The sequence below is a fragment of the Chaetodon auriga genome, chromosome 2, assembly GCF_051107435.1.
Source record: "Chaetodon auriga isolate fChaAug3 chromosome 2, fChaAug3.hap1, whole genome shotgun sequence".
NCBI lineage: Eukaryota > Metazoa > Chordata > Actinopteri > Chaetodontiformes > Chaetodontidae > Chaetodon > Chaetodon auriga.
The window spans coordinates 19,158,514-19,173,229 of NC_135075.1; the positions used below are offsets into that span (position 1 = coordinate 19,158,514).

Genomic DNA, 14,716 nt, shown 5'->3' on the forward strand with positions numbered 1-14,716 from the left:
TTTATTGATGCTCTACAGCCTCGTCTTGATGCACAAAGGTAAAGAGACTGGCTGATTTTAGCAGTAATTTATTGTACATTAAAACATTTCCCACAAACCTCCAGCAGCAAAAGCGCACTAGAGTGTGTTCACACAACGATGGGCGCACAGCTGCCATCATCAAAAGACACAATCATCATTATAATCATCAAAAGTGTCATAGTTATCGTCATAATAATTTTAACCATTAGCATCATCACCACCACCAGTAACCCAACACCACATCACAATAATCTCCTTCTTTATATTGAAACAGAAAGTCTTTTATGAAGCAGACCACACTGAAGTCTGCAATGCAGCAAACTGGGGTCAAATTTAAGCATTTGTTTGAATTGGCATGAAGCCCCTGCTGGTTGGGCTTTACTTCTTCTCAAGGGCAATTCACAGAGTGTCAATCAGAAAAGTAAAATGACGAAACGCTGTCCTGATTGTCTAAACTTTCTGGTAATTATTCTCACACATATTTATATAAATCTTGCTCCACAAAGCAGGCTCACTGGGGCTTCTGGATACATTTGCTGTAAATCCCAGAAAACAGACTGATGTAAAAATACCTACTCCGGGTTTATTTCAGCAGCGTTATTCGGAGAACACAGTCGCTTCCTGAAACAGGCTCCCGCAGATCTGCGTCAAGTTAAAACAAAGACCAAGAATAACGTGCAGATGCTCACAATCTGACCCCCGTTTGTTTCGTACTGCAAATACTGGAATCACATCCTACGAAAACAAGGGCACTGCCCCAATTTTCTTTTAAAACAGACAACACAGACGACACACATACAAATGCAAAGATGTACAGTGGCGAATGAAGGGTGAGGTGATGGTTTTTGTTGTTCTTGTTTGCTGTTGCAGATTTACCAAAGAAAAATCTTCCTGAAAGTATTTTGTAATAATCACTTTTGGCCGCTGCAGGGGCACGCTTTAACGGCCAGATGGGCTTTATCAAGCACGACTAAAGCTGGATTTAAAATTATAGCTGAACCAGGCCGCGTAAACATACCCGTGCACGTGCCCACCCACCCGCAGACACACACACACACACACACACACACACACACACACGTCTCTCAGTATGCTGGACGTGGCCGAGCGACCGCAGCCTCTTTGAGACGATTCTGCAGGACTTGTGTACAACTGCTGATAAACAAGAGCACTTGAGGCACGTGGAGCGAAGAGAAAAACATGGGTGAGCCTCAGAGGAATTATCAGTGATTTTGTCATTATGTAACACAGCAGCCGCCTTGGGAACGCCAGCCACACGGGGATAGTAGTGCTAAAGTCCGTCCATCCATCCATCACCATTCTCCTTGATGACTGTCTTTTCCCAATACATACAGTGTGACCTCATTTACATCGATGATATGATTCAAAATAAGAAAAACAGTTGGTCTCTGTAGCATTTCTGAGCAATAATTTATCTTTAAAATGGTTTTACTCAAACAGTATGATTTCATATTCTTTCGATTTGAAAAGACTGACTGGAAACTGAAAACTCACAGGTATAACGGAGGCTGAAGGTGAGCGCGTTTGTGGTTTCAGGGAAAGAGCGGAAACTTAACCGTGAGCCAGCATGATGGCAGACTTAATCTTTTTAAAATTTGATAGTCTATGTACAAACATGCACGTTCTGACACCACCAATAGCAGCATATTTCTGGACAACCTCCAAACAGACTTTCCTACCACACGTGGGGACTACCGGGCAGCTTTTCAACCACTTTTTGATTCATTAATTTTGTTTTAGGTGTCATGGGTAATCGCTGGTGCACATGGAGCTTTCCTCGCAATGACAAGAGACTGAGCAGACGCATGTGGATGTGACCTGCAGGGGGAACCAAGATCGTGGTCTCAGACAGAAGTAAAACAGACTTGACAAGTTCAGGGTGGATTGCTGGCCAAACAAAAGCCAAAAATGGAGCCGGGTGCTGTCAATCACAATCCACACACAAAGCTAAGCCAACTGTACAGCACAGAGAAGACAAGTGACAGTCTTCAGTGTCCGCTTGCCTGGACAGGGAGGGGACATCAAGTCTGACAGGCCTGGAGCTTGATAAGGAGAGCGGCGCCCCCTGGGAGTGTGCAAGGTGGGCCTGGGACAGTCACTTTGAGAGGGGAAATCACTTCTTTCCTTTTCGTTTTTTCTTTTTTTCCAACATCACTGCCGCAGACCCCAAAGGAGCCCAGGGGTCCCTCTGTCTCCTTTTAGTGTCATCTTTTCATTTAAAGATGTGGAATGAGGCTCAAGTGCAGGCCATTACTGTGTGGTCGTTTCAAGTCACAAAAAACAGCGCAGGTTTTAAGAGCAACATCGAGCACAATTCGTAACTGAACGGAAAGAAATCAACATTTCAAACACCCTATTCAACATTTTTTTTAAACGGATTTCTTGAACATCTTTTGAAACCTAAGTCCTGCGAATTCACCCACGATGGATTCATCTGTCAGGACAAGCGCGACCATAGACGTGTGTGGCTCTTAAAGGCGAACAGTGTTGATTCGCAGCGGCTGCACGTTCTTGCCGTTGGCGTGGCTCTGACCCGGGCTGAAGTAGGGGAAGACCTTGGCGGGGAATTTCTCGCGGTAGGTGTAGAGCCAGGACATGTCGTCTGCATTGTAGAAGATTAGCAGGCCTTTGGGGTAGTCCAGGTACACCCCCACCTTCTCCAGCTTGCTCTTCACGTTGAGGCGGGTCCAGGGCTCGGTGCAGGCGCTGTACTGGTTCCCGTCGTGCATAACGATGCAGTAGAAGCCGCGGCTGGGCTGGATCTGGATGCTGCCCTTGCGGCTGACTGTCTCGTTGGCTACGCCGATCATCCACTGGGTCTTCTCCGACACCATCACCTCCCAGTAATGAACGCCCGACACGAAGCCCTCTGCGCCGAGAACAGACACCTCTACGTCAAAGCGGCGCGGGGAGTCCTGCAGCGGCTGAGGATGGAGGTTCCCATAGGCCACTATGGTACAGTCGTCTGAGAGGATCAGTCTTTGATGGGCTGTGATGGGGTCGAGGGTCAACGCTGCTGGAACTGAGGAAGACAAGAAAAGGGAGATGAAGGGAGAGACAGCGAGTCAGCATTCATTCCACTTTTCCACTGAACACTGTGGAGAGAAAACAGTCGGCCTAGATAAACAGGACGGTCATGGGTATAAGTAGAAAAACAACAAGACAAACACATCAATATGTTATGACTCAGCTTGGCCAAACAGAAGTGAGGACTGCAGTGTCATTCTCAGCACCTCATTTATCTTTATCATTGCAGATGCTGTGTGAACAGTTTTGTGCTGAGGCAGTAAGTAAATACATTCAGGCTGCTCAGGCACTTTACAGGAGAGGTGGGGTCAAGGTTATGAACCGATGTCTGAAATGATCCCGGAGAAAAGATTTCATCACAGGCAGTGCATTACAAACAGAGGACGCCGTCTGGATGGAAACATGCACTGAAGAATTTATGTTTGCACCAGAAAGTCACCGAAAATGAACAAAAAATGTACGTCGCTGAAGGTTTCTGCCTCCGCCCTCAAGAATAATACACATCGTCCAACTCAAGTCAGCTTTATTTATACAAGCCCAGTATCAGAAATCACAAATTTGCCTGAAGGGACTTTGAAGCTGTACAGCAGATGACACCCTCTGTCCTTAGACCCCCCCCCCCCCCAGGTATCACAAAACTGATCCACTTCCATTTTATCAAAGTTATCAGTCCACACTGACAACATTGGGAAATAAAATCAATGAATAACAATGATGCTGCTGTCTTCCTGTGTCCTCCTCATGGAGCCTACCTGTAAACTATTTTAGCTCAGTACATTTTGCTGTCAGTCAGCTGTCTGGTCCTCTCAGCGTCTCAGGAGCCGCACAGCTGACAGGGCAATGGAGGCGGTGTCAGCAGCACTTAAGTTCCGCTCCAGTCTGGATTTTAATGTGGAATCCCAGTAACAAGTGAAGGTGAATCAAAAGTTCATTTGTGGTGTTCAAAGAATCTGACAGTTCTGACTTTAGGGACAGACAGGAAAGGTGGGGAGAGACCAGGGGTCCCCAGCCAGAGCTGAACCAGGGATGCACCTTAGAACAGTAGGCCACGGGATGCTATAACGTGAAAACGAGCAAAGACAAGGTCGCCATCGAATCTTTCTCGGGTGTTTCACAGAGGAGTCGACGCTGTGCATCACTGTAAACTAATCGGTCATCTGTGGTATTAGCACCGTGCAGTAATAAAGTAGTAGCGGTATGTTAACACTTAAGCAGAGCAGACATAGATTCGTTTGAACAATCAATCTACGTTACGCCGTGTGACATAAACAGAACTTAGGGTAGTTAGAGGAGGCTGCTGCTGTCCCTGCAGCTGCAATGCTGCTGTCAAACACAGTCATATATGATCTCCGGCTCAGACAAGCCGGCCGGGGTTTGGGCCAATCTGATCAAGGCTCATTTGTAAACTGCCTCTCATCTACCCCCAAGTTGGTCTACATTAGTTAACCATTTACAGACTGTGCCTGACACTTTCTTCTAGAGATATCTGCTGTGATTAATTGACTTCTCAACTACCTTTTGGGAGTAGCCGATGAGTACTAAAATGTCGTGAATGACCTTTGTCTTTCCAGGTTCCTCTGGATGATTCAGCTCGTGATGGACAGCTTTCAGTGCAAAATTCTTTCAAGGAAATACGATATTCCCTCTGTGTATTAACCAGAGCAAAGGCATTGTTAATGAAAAGAGATGGTGCTGAAAAATCCATTCACCTCCATTGTTTTTGAGTGGGAGCACAAATGTCAAATGATGCAAGACAGATATCTTTAAAGTTGGACCAATAAAAACAGCTCCTTAAGGCTCAGATCCCAGAGCCAAGATACCACCAGAGGTAAGTGAGAAAATGTGTGTTTTGTAATTGGGTGAACTGACCCTTTAAGACCAACAACCTTGTGGAGATATTACAGTAGATATATCACTACTGCCAGAGGCAGAGGAGGTGATCAAAGCCAAGCCCTGTAGCAAAAGATGACTGATCACTTGTTATTATATGGCGCACCCAACTGCAGCTCCACTCTTATTTCAGGAAAATTACACATGGAGTTGTGCAACGACTGTGACTGCGAGCACAGCGCGATACATTTTTTACCTTCACGCATAAACCTGAGTCTTCAGAATCCAGTGCTCCAGAGTCTGATGGGGTAGGTCAATTTCAGCAACATCAGACCACGCGAAGAGCGCAAACAATGCGGTGAAGCAGTAATTACAGCGATGGGGGGAGCTGCTGCAGCTCGCTCCACAGGCTCCATGCCGGGAGGAGGCTGTTTCTCTGCGCAGCTATGTGGTATTAGGGAGGGAGAACCTGCACCCATATCTGCTTATTAGGGAACCATATGAGGCTGAACAATAAAGGCTTGTTCTCTCTGCTCTCTTTCAGCAGACCCAGGAAAGAATGGGAAAAGGGCATTTTTCCAGAGCCTCTGTATTTATATCAGCTGGGATAAATGGAGGTGAAATGTCTGGCAGCCGGCCAGTGGACAGGACAATGCCTTCTCGGGTCAATGATATCTCCAGTGTTTGTTACAATCAAGTCATTAAAATTTCATAACCTGAGTGCCTCTTTGTGCCGTAGAGAGAAACTAGCAAGCACACACACACACACACACACACACACACACACACACACACACACACACACACACACACATCGGCGGAAAAACCATTTTTCTGCCCAACAAGAGAGGGAGAAAAAAAACCCCCAAAAACACAAAGAACACAGGGTCTAGCACTTATTCCCACTAACCCATCAGTGACAGCGAGGGATGAGGGATGATGGGAGGAATGTCTTTATTTCGGCTCTGGCAAACGCTGGTGATGGATCGTAACCAATTGTTCCATTTGGCATCCAGTCAAGGGAGGCCAAAAACATTGCTTGGCCTCCCTTCAGCCGGCAGCCGGCTGAAATGGGAGAATTGATTGAGGGAGTAAAAAATTCCTCAGCACATTATTTTAAATAATCTCCTGAGAGTGAGTGATGGCTGTAGGGCAGAGGGAGTAGAGCTCCTCTTGGCACTGTCAAACACAGAGGGGCATCGCCGCCCTCCAGGTATGAGCACAATTTCTCATCCGAGGAGGGAAAAAAAAGCTGAAAGCATCCCAGAAATCCTAATGCAGGGCACGACTTGTTCAAGCACTGTGTGTTTCAGCATCACACATTGAGCTACTGAAGCAAAATTAGCCAAGAAGCCTGTTTTTAAAGGAACAGTGACACATTTTTTTGAAAATATGGTTATTTGCTCTCTTGCTGAGAGAAAATGTGTATACTTTGATCTCTGTCCATTAAATATAAGTCTGTGAGCTTTAGAGGTGCTGAGAGACGGACTTTTTTACATTTGGAGAGAGGTATGCTGGCTGGTTCTCTGTTTTCAGCCTTTATGCTAAGCGAAGATATCCAGCTGCTGGCTCTTGAGTTACAGTAGCTATAGTTAGCTTATAAAGGATGAGCACTGCTTCATCATAGAGGACACGCTGTTTATTTACTATCCAGTGTGTTACAGTGATCTCATGTTCCGGTCATGTTCACATACCTGGTGAAATATCCTGGAAGAGCAACTTCCATATTGTGTACTGTAAGGGCCCCATATACTTGGATGTTGGGAAGTCTTCATACGTCAGATTGGTCTCGTGTATCTTCCCTTTAATCCTGGGACAGAAAAAACAGATCAATAACAAGTTTCAATCCGATCTGCCTTTTACAAATGCCTCTTGTTCAACCCATAACGTCAACGTTTCCAGTTATTATTCTGGTCCTGTGTCTTTAAAATGTGCCATTATTGACGTTTTAACAGCTGACAAACTGCTCCATGAATCTCCAGCCACACAGATGAATGTATCAGCGAGAGGGAGGGGGCCGAGGGGGCAGTTCAGCTCTAACACCATTACAACATGATTCAATATGAACCTCCACATGAATCACTCAGTGCACTCCTACATGTAGTCCAAGGTTCAGGCAAGACACGGAGTGTGTTACCACACTGAAATCCTGAAAATAACAGCTCAGCGTGTTGAAAAAGGGACCTTACATGTTTGTGCAGAAACATCAGGGACCGCATATATAAAATTCGGAGTATATTTAAGTGTAGAAACACAAAACAGGAGACATGCACACACACAGTCTTTTTGACAGATTTCTAAATCTCCACATACGTCTGTTCCAACATACTGACGTCAGTTTAACCTGATTTAAATTAGAAAAAATAAAAGAACGAGAAAACAGGACTAAGAACTGACTGAGCATTCAACACTTGACAGCTTTCAGTATCTAAAGCTACATATGCTGTATTTCAGTACTCAAAAAGTACTGGGACTTGATGCAGAGCCCTACTTATCTCTTGGGACTGCTCTAGCTGAGTGAATTGTATTGATCGTACCTGCTGGTCCATCTAATCTACATTTACAATCTCTACTCATCCATCACCATTCACCTCCACTTTAGATGAAGTAATACTTGTACCCCAAAAACAGAGTTAATATTGCAACTTTAATCATTGTGGTGTTTTGTAAAAAATGTAGATTTTGATTATGTCACTCTTGCCAGCTCTGCATTCAACCTCATTAATCTGCTCTAAGATATTAAACTGTTCAATTAAATCGTCTTCAAGTAGCCCTCCCAGATTAAACACTACAGCTGGTTTATTTCAGGCCTAATGCACCATCTGTTCAGGGATCGGCTGCTGTTGCTCAGGTCTCAACTTTCTCCAAAACTCAAGCAACCTTACATTCAGCACGAGCAGAACACACATTTAGCATGCTATGAAGTTTTTTTTAAAACACTCAACAGCAAATATTTTATGGTAAAGTGTTGATACTTCAAGAGTTGATAAAAACCTGATCCTTCTTGAGGCAAATGTGTTTACAACCCCATTTCTTTTCTTATTGGACTGCAGTGAAGATACCGGGACTGTTTTAGCAAACTCGGGGCAGGTGAAGCACCTCTCGGATGTGACGGCTACGCCCTCCAGGAAGTCGTGTCGTCCCGTCTCGTTGAGGCGCTCCTGCAGGATCTGGATGCCCTCCTTGACGTCGCGCAGCTGCTGGCTGTAGCGCTGGATCTTGTGCTCGATGTCGGCCAGCTTGCGGGCCGTGTCCATCTCCAGCTCCTCCAGCATGCTCTTCTGACGCTCGCGAAGGAAGCGGTGAAGGCGCTCGAAGGCGTCGCCGATGGTTGCGCGCAGACTCTTTGCTGAGGACTGAAAAAAATAAGAGGCAGAAGGCGATTCACTTGAGAAATAAAAGCACAGCACATCACCCTCAGCTGGGCGATGGGTATCTGCCATTATGAGACTGTAAAATAGACCTTGTACCGTAGTTGTTGAGTGTCTCGGTCACAATAGCCTGACGCTTAATTAGACACGGGTCAGTAATTCAAGGGCTCACAAAGTGCTCTGAATTGTGTTAATATTACATTAGCATTCATTCATTGATTCAGCTTGCACATGCATCGATTTTAAGCGACTCTCTGAGAAGAGTGTGTGTGTTCAACCTTCCTCTGAGATAATAAGATACCTAAGGTGAGGTATCTAACCCTAACCCCAGAAAATAAGGTAGTTTTTACACTGTTTCAGTGAGCAGAAACAAATGAGTTCACCTAAATAACCCAAAAAAGGGGCTCGCAAATGGCACCCCGTGTGCTGATTACAAGACCAGTGGACAGGCAGAGATGCTGAAGCCGTCCGTTTGCAGGCGACAGCAGGCTGGGAGCTGAAGAGCAGAAGAAACTGATTTGTAGCTGAGGAGGAAAAATGAGAAGCTGGACATCAAAGAGAATGAATCATCTGAGTGTTAGCAGTCTGAGTCTCAGACAGACTGAACAAAGGGGGCGCGATGTGAAAACCCTGTAACAATCGCACAGAGAGAAGCAGGAGCCTTTCAATTTGAAGCTCCTGAGGAAAGCAAAGGCTGGGCTTCATTCAGACATTTTGTGAAAAGTCCCCCCGTCCGTCCTTAACAATCATCACTTTACTGGGAAAGTTGAACTCGTGTTTGTACACAGACTCAAAATAAATCTATCAAAGAGCATCTCCGAACAAGAGAAAATTAATAACTACTGACTCACAGCGAAATTGATCTAAACAAGAATTTCAGATGAAACTTGTTTATTTTCTCTGCTGGGAACTCCAACCACTCCTCTGATCTTTTCAGGAGGAGCTGGATTTAGGAACTGTGATCTGAGCTTTAATTACACAGCGGGCCCACTGCTCCTGTTCTTTCAGAGACCAGGGGGAAGGTATTCTCACTCTGCCTGTGAGAACCCATTCACATGACCATTTCAAGCAAGCAGGAGAGCGATGACATTAGGATGAGCTGTATCGCAGCCCTCCTTCCTAGTTAGGTATTGAAAACTGATGGCATGGAGGAGGAAGAGGGGGAGGACTGCAGCAGCCCACCTATCAGTCTCTCAGTGACGTATATGCTGCTTTAGCCCAGCAGGCTGTGATGGCACTGAGAGGGTGTCTGCAGCCCTTAGAGACAGGAGGCTGGCTACCTTTCAGGGAGGCATGTGATTATCAAGCGAATCCCCGGTGGGCATGTGAATAGGACACAATGCCTATCCTTCAGACGGAGAAACACACACGAGCCAAGGACTCAAACTGGAGTGCAAGGCAGACACATTCAGTAAGAATGAGAGCCGGCCTGCTGCAGTGATTCTTTCACAGTCTGAGTACAAGAACAAGAACAAGAACAGTAAAGGAGAAAAACACCGATTTTATACATCAGAGTCTGTTTACAGGTCTTGAGGAGCGCTACTGTACATGGGGAAGAAGTATAAAGGCTTCTGTGGCTCCAGAGGGAGCTGCCTGAAGTCTGAGAAATCGCCTCAAGTGATGTCACTCAAGTCAGCGTCAGTTGCTTCTGAAGTCTGACAAAGAAAAAAATCTGAAGGTGTGGAGTTAAAAAGAAGCGAGCTTATCAAACCTCTGCAGCCCACTCCTCATATCCGCTTTTGGCTAGTGGTTCAAGGCAACATTAGCCGCTGCTAACACAACACACCCGAATCTCCTGCTGAACCGTCAGCAGTGGAGTTGCACTGTGGGTAATGGATGATCTGATGTTATGGGAGTGCATCAAGAAACTGGTGGAGTGAGAAGCAAAGAAGAAAACCAACTTCACGCAACTTCAAATTTAGCAAGATGAAGACATGTGGGGAGACGTTTCATTATCAGCTACCTAAACGAATCAGAGATCAATGAAGTCACAGCGTGGCTCTCTTCCAGGCAGAGCACTCTGCGCAAATGGATGTAAATCTAATGGGATCAGCTCACTTCCAGTGAGGAGTCGGGGCGGCTGAAAGGCCTACATCAAGCAGTCAGAGCGAGTCGATGGACGGGCAGAGATGGACGGGGCCGGGCTCCGTCCGGCAGCGGAAGGTCCCGCAGTGCAGAACTCAAGAAGGAAGATGAACGATGCTGTGACATCGGACAGCAGGTAGAAAAACAGGAGGAAGAGGAATGTTCTCACTAAATGACAAATAACGCTGACGGCTGCAACACCGTCTCCGCCACAGACCTTTCCCTGGTCAATAGCTTCAATGTCACCACAGGACAGAGAGGAGACGTCTGTGTGGTGTGTGTGTGTGTGTGTGTGTGTGTGTGTGTGTGTGTGTGTGTGTGTGTGTGTTTGGGGTGGTTGAGGTCTGACATATCGAGCGGTTGCTCATGGCTCGCTGATTAAAACAAAGTGTCCAGATGAAACGGCAGCTCAATAAACCATTTCACCTGTCGAAATTTAAACGTCAGTCCAAATCAGAGTGGAAAAAACACGGATAATCAGCGAGTGCACACGTTCAACAGACCAGTCCTTTATTTCCCAACATTTTTTCAGAAGAGCCTTAGTGACTGAGTATTACTTTGATTGAATTACATTACATTAAGATGAAGCAGTTATATCTGATTGCTTGGGATGCAGACAAGGATGTATTGATTCTGTCCATATCCACATGGTCCGTTCTGAGTGACTCTCCAAGCCTTTTGTTGGTGCATAATAAATAACTTATTACTAAATAGTTCTGTCTGTAAAATGTCAGCTTACTTTCATCAAACCCAAGATGACGTCCTAAAATTATGTGTTTTGACCAACAAACCAAAACCCAAATATTAGAGCTGAAACAATTCGTCGATTCACCTATTAGAAATTTGAGTGATTTTTATGATGAATAAATATTTGAAGTTGTTTTTTTGGAGCAAAAAATGCCCAAAATTCACAGGTTCCTGATGTTTTTAATATTCTATGAAAGCAAAGGGAGTATCTTTGGATTTCAAGATGTTCATCAGATAAAATAAGCCGTCCGAAGACATTATCTTATTTTCATTACCTGACTTTATATAAACAAAGTGATTAATCAACAGTGAAGAGAATGGTTAGATGCAGCCCAACCAAAGATATTCTATCAAATGAGACAAAATGCAGCAGCAGCAGATGTTCATAATTAAAAAGTTGGAACATGGAAAGATTTGGGCATTTTTGCTTGAAAAATCACAAACAATAATTAAAACAGTTGCAGGAAATTAAATCCTGTCAATCAACTAATCTGTTAACTGTCAAATTGTTTCAGCTCTAGACCTGAGTGCTGAAACGGCTGATTCATCTATCAACAGTAAACAGTTTATCAAGGAAAAATGGCAAATAATCACTGGCTCCAGATCCTCAAATGTAAAGATTTACTGCTTCTCTATGTTGTTAGAAACTGCATATTGCTTGCACTGCTGGTGAGATGAAGCATGATTCCACCTTCAGCTCCGGGAAACTGTGAGGGCCATTTTTCATTATTTTCTAACATTTTTATGAACTGCATAGATAACAAAAACTATCTTTAGTTGCAGCCATATGCACCTGATTGATTGCTGCAGGTGCATCTCTAAATATGAGAGTTGTTCTTTTCTTTTCTTTTTTTTTTTTTTTAAAAAAAAAAAAGGTGAAATTTTGCGGTACCTTGGTCTCAGTCAGTTGTCTTTGCAGGAGCTGCAGGGCCTCAGTATGTCCCTTCTCACTGTCCTGCAGGGAGGCCAGCTGCTCCTTCATCTCCCTCTGCAACACAACAAAACAACAAACAACAGGTCAGTAATTAGTAGTTTGATGTCCATAACAGAAAAGAAGAAACCTGTACGGAGGATTTCATTAAATACTGTATGACACGCTGCACTTCTTTGCTCATATAATGTCATAAAAATGCTGTCAGTTACTTAAAAATAAGGCCAGTATATCTGCCAGGCAGACATTTTTGCAAGTCTAAATTGCATTATATCTACTTTAATTGTATTATTTGTGTAACAGCTCTCTTTGCTCGGCTACGAGGCAGAAAAGCTTTAAGCCTCAGCTACAAAACAAGCAAGGCAGATGGAGAGCGAGATATGAAAGAGATAAAATGAAGTCTCTGGAGATGTTGGGCTGTGTCAGAGAAAACTGGGTCTCATCTCCAGTCAGGCACACACATGCACAACCTGCACCGCTCAGCCACCTCTAAGTCTCCCCAAGGCAGGGAAGAGGCTCTGGAGGAGCTGGCTGGGACGCTGCTGTCACGAATGGCACCGAGTTTTTATGCAGGTCCCATGTGCCAACAATAGCGGCGCACTCAGATTTAGGTTTTAGGACGGAAGTGGTTTAGCAGACGCCAGCCTTTAAGTAAAGACTCGTTTGTACAAATATGCAAAGAACTGTGGATACAAGGCTCAAGGTGCCGCTCTGCCCTCGGCTGATGCTTTCATACTGAGTAAATAACGAGGAATGAGACGGTAGAGAGATGAAATTTAGCACACAGCGGGGCTTTGAGCTAAAAGCTAACAACACGTGCTAACACACTCACAATGACAGTGCTAACACGCTGATTTTTTACGGTTGTAATAATGTTTACCATCTTAGTTTAGCATTTTAGCATGCTCACTAAATACAGCTCAAGTTGATATGGATGTCATTAACTCATGACTTCAGTTTCAAACACATGATATTTTGTATGGAGGGTTTGCAAACGGACGGGTCACGGACGCTTTTCCGGACTGGACAGTATTCTCTCCTGTCATGCAACGCTTAACTAAATGAATGTTTTGATCATTTATGTCTTCTTCTTTTGTGGCCAAAACTCTTTCAAATGCAAATAATATTATCTGAATTATGTTAAAATAGCCATTATTGAAGCACAGAAGGAAAACATCAATACAACAGGTGATTCCAAACATTTGACAGGTAGTGCACATCTGATCCGAGCCTGCACCTCGGCGGCATTTAATGAGTTAATGACAATATTAAAACCTCTATGTCTTTCTGCGGGTATAATAGCACTCTGGTGACCATCTAGACTGGATGGATTATTGCTCATTGAGAAAAGCAGAACAATGATGCTGCTGCATTCAAATGTAAACAAAGGAATGGGCCTAAAGTACAAACAGCTACGAATGAAACAGAAACTGTGCATTGGACAAAAGCCTCGTACATAAAATGACAATTTATGTGTGGCTGTAAAAAATGGCATCATTTCATCTGCTCTGGAATTTTTTCATCAAAGGAAACAACCCGACACAAGCCTGATTTATTTCAAAGCCCTCTATTAAGCCACCCCTGCTGCTGGTCTCTTTGCTCAACCTGTGCGCCACCGTCTCTGTGATCCACAAAGTGTCACCTCCCCTGAACACCGACTGCAGCAAAAACAAAAAAAAAAAAAAAAGAAAAGCACCAAATGGAACTGTCAGCTTAGCGGGCAGAGAAAACAACCATCAGTCAGCTCCCGGGCTGAAATAAATGCCAGAATAGATCTTCACTGACGGGAAAAATACATTACAATTTAACCATCTAGTCTAGAGGGAACGAGCAGAGGGATCCAGTAAGCCGGGCATCAATTTGTGCTGTATTAGAAAATCCTTGACCTCGATAATTAGCTGACAAATTAAAAAAACAGCCAATGTGGGCCATTGAGGATGAAGCATGTTTCATCTCAAGGACAAAAACAGCGGAAAACAATGGTTGGTGCAGTGGGGGAGCGTGACTCTCCATGCTAATGACAGGAGTGCGGCAGGCTCAGCAGGCTCTCCGCCTCATCGCTACACGCTTGTCTGCAGCAGGTCAAAGGCCGTTCCCACACACACTGAAATAGACCAACACTGACAGACTGGCAGAGAAAACATGTTCCTCCGCTCTGCTGCTGCACATCGTCTGACTGACTGGTCAGAGAAGGGCAGCCTAACTGTTGCCAATAGACGGATTTATCAACATGAACCCACGCACCTCTGAAAATGCCTCGGCAGAAGGTGACTTTTAATAAAGAAAGTTTTAGATTTAAATTGAGAAAGTTGTGGAATGCTCCAAAAACACAAAAACACCTGTTTGGAACATTCCACAGGTGAACAGGCACATCGGTAACAGGTGATAGTGTCATGATTGGGTATGAAAGGGGCATCCTGGAAAGGCTCAGCTGTTCATAAGCCAGAATGGAGCGAGGTTCACCACTTTGTGAACACATGATTGTATAAAGGATCAAGTATTGATCGATGTAAACACTGATTGCAGTCTGTTTGCACACCATCCAAACCTTTTTTGAAATCGGGGTTGTATCTGCTCTGTTCCTGTTATTGAACAGAACTTGACGCTAAAATTAGACACACTGGAGAGTGTGTACAGTACTTAAGTTGAACTTGAGCATGCATCTTCACACACCATGAAACCC

The 14,716-nt window shown here is 44.5% G+C and overlaps 1 protein-coding gene across 1 annotated transcript in view; it reads right to left on the reverse strand.

The window, feature by feature from the left end:
* Positions 1 to 52: 52 nt before the first annotated feature.
* trim62.1 (tripartite motif containing 62, tandem duplicate 1) overlaps positions 53 to 14,716 on the reverse strand; it is a 33,648-nt gene continuing 18,984 nt past the window's right edge. The window contains exons 3-6 of the mRNA XM_076760788.1: positions 11,995 to 12,090; positions 7,999 to 8,255; positions 6,594 to 6,709; positions 53 to 3,064 (exon numbers count right to left, since the gene is read on the reverse strand). Coding sequence (XP_076616903.1) covers positions 2,514 to 3,064; positions 6,594 to 6,709; positions 7,999 to 8,255; positions 11,995 to 12,090 — 1,020 coding nt within the window. The 3' untranslated portion in view covers positions 53 to 2,513. The remainder of the gene's footprint in view (positions 3,065 to 6,593; positions 6,710 to 7,998; positions 8,256 to 11,994; positions 12,091 to 14,716) is intronic.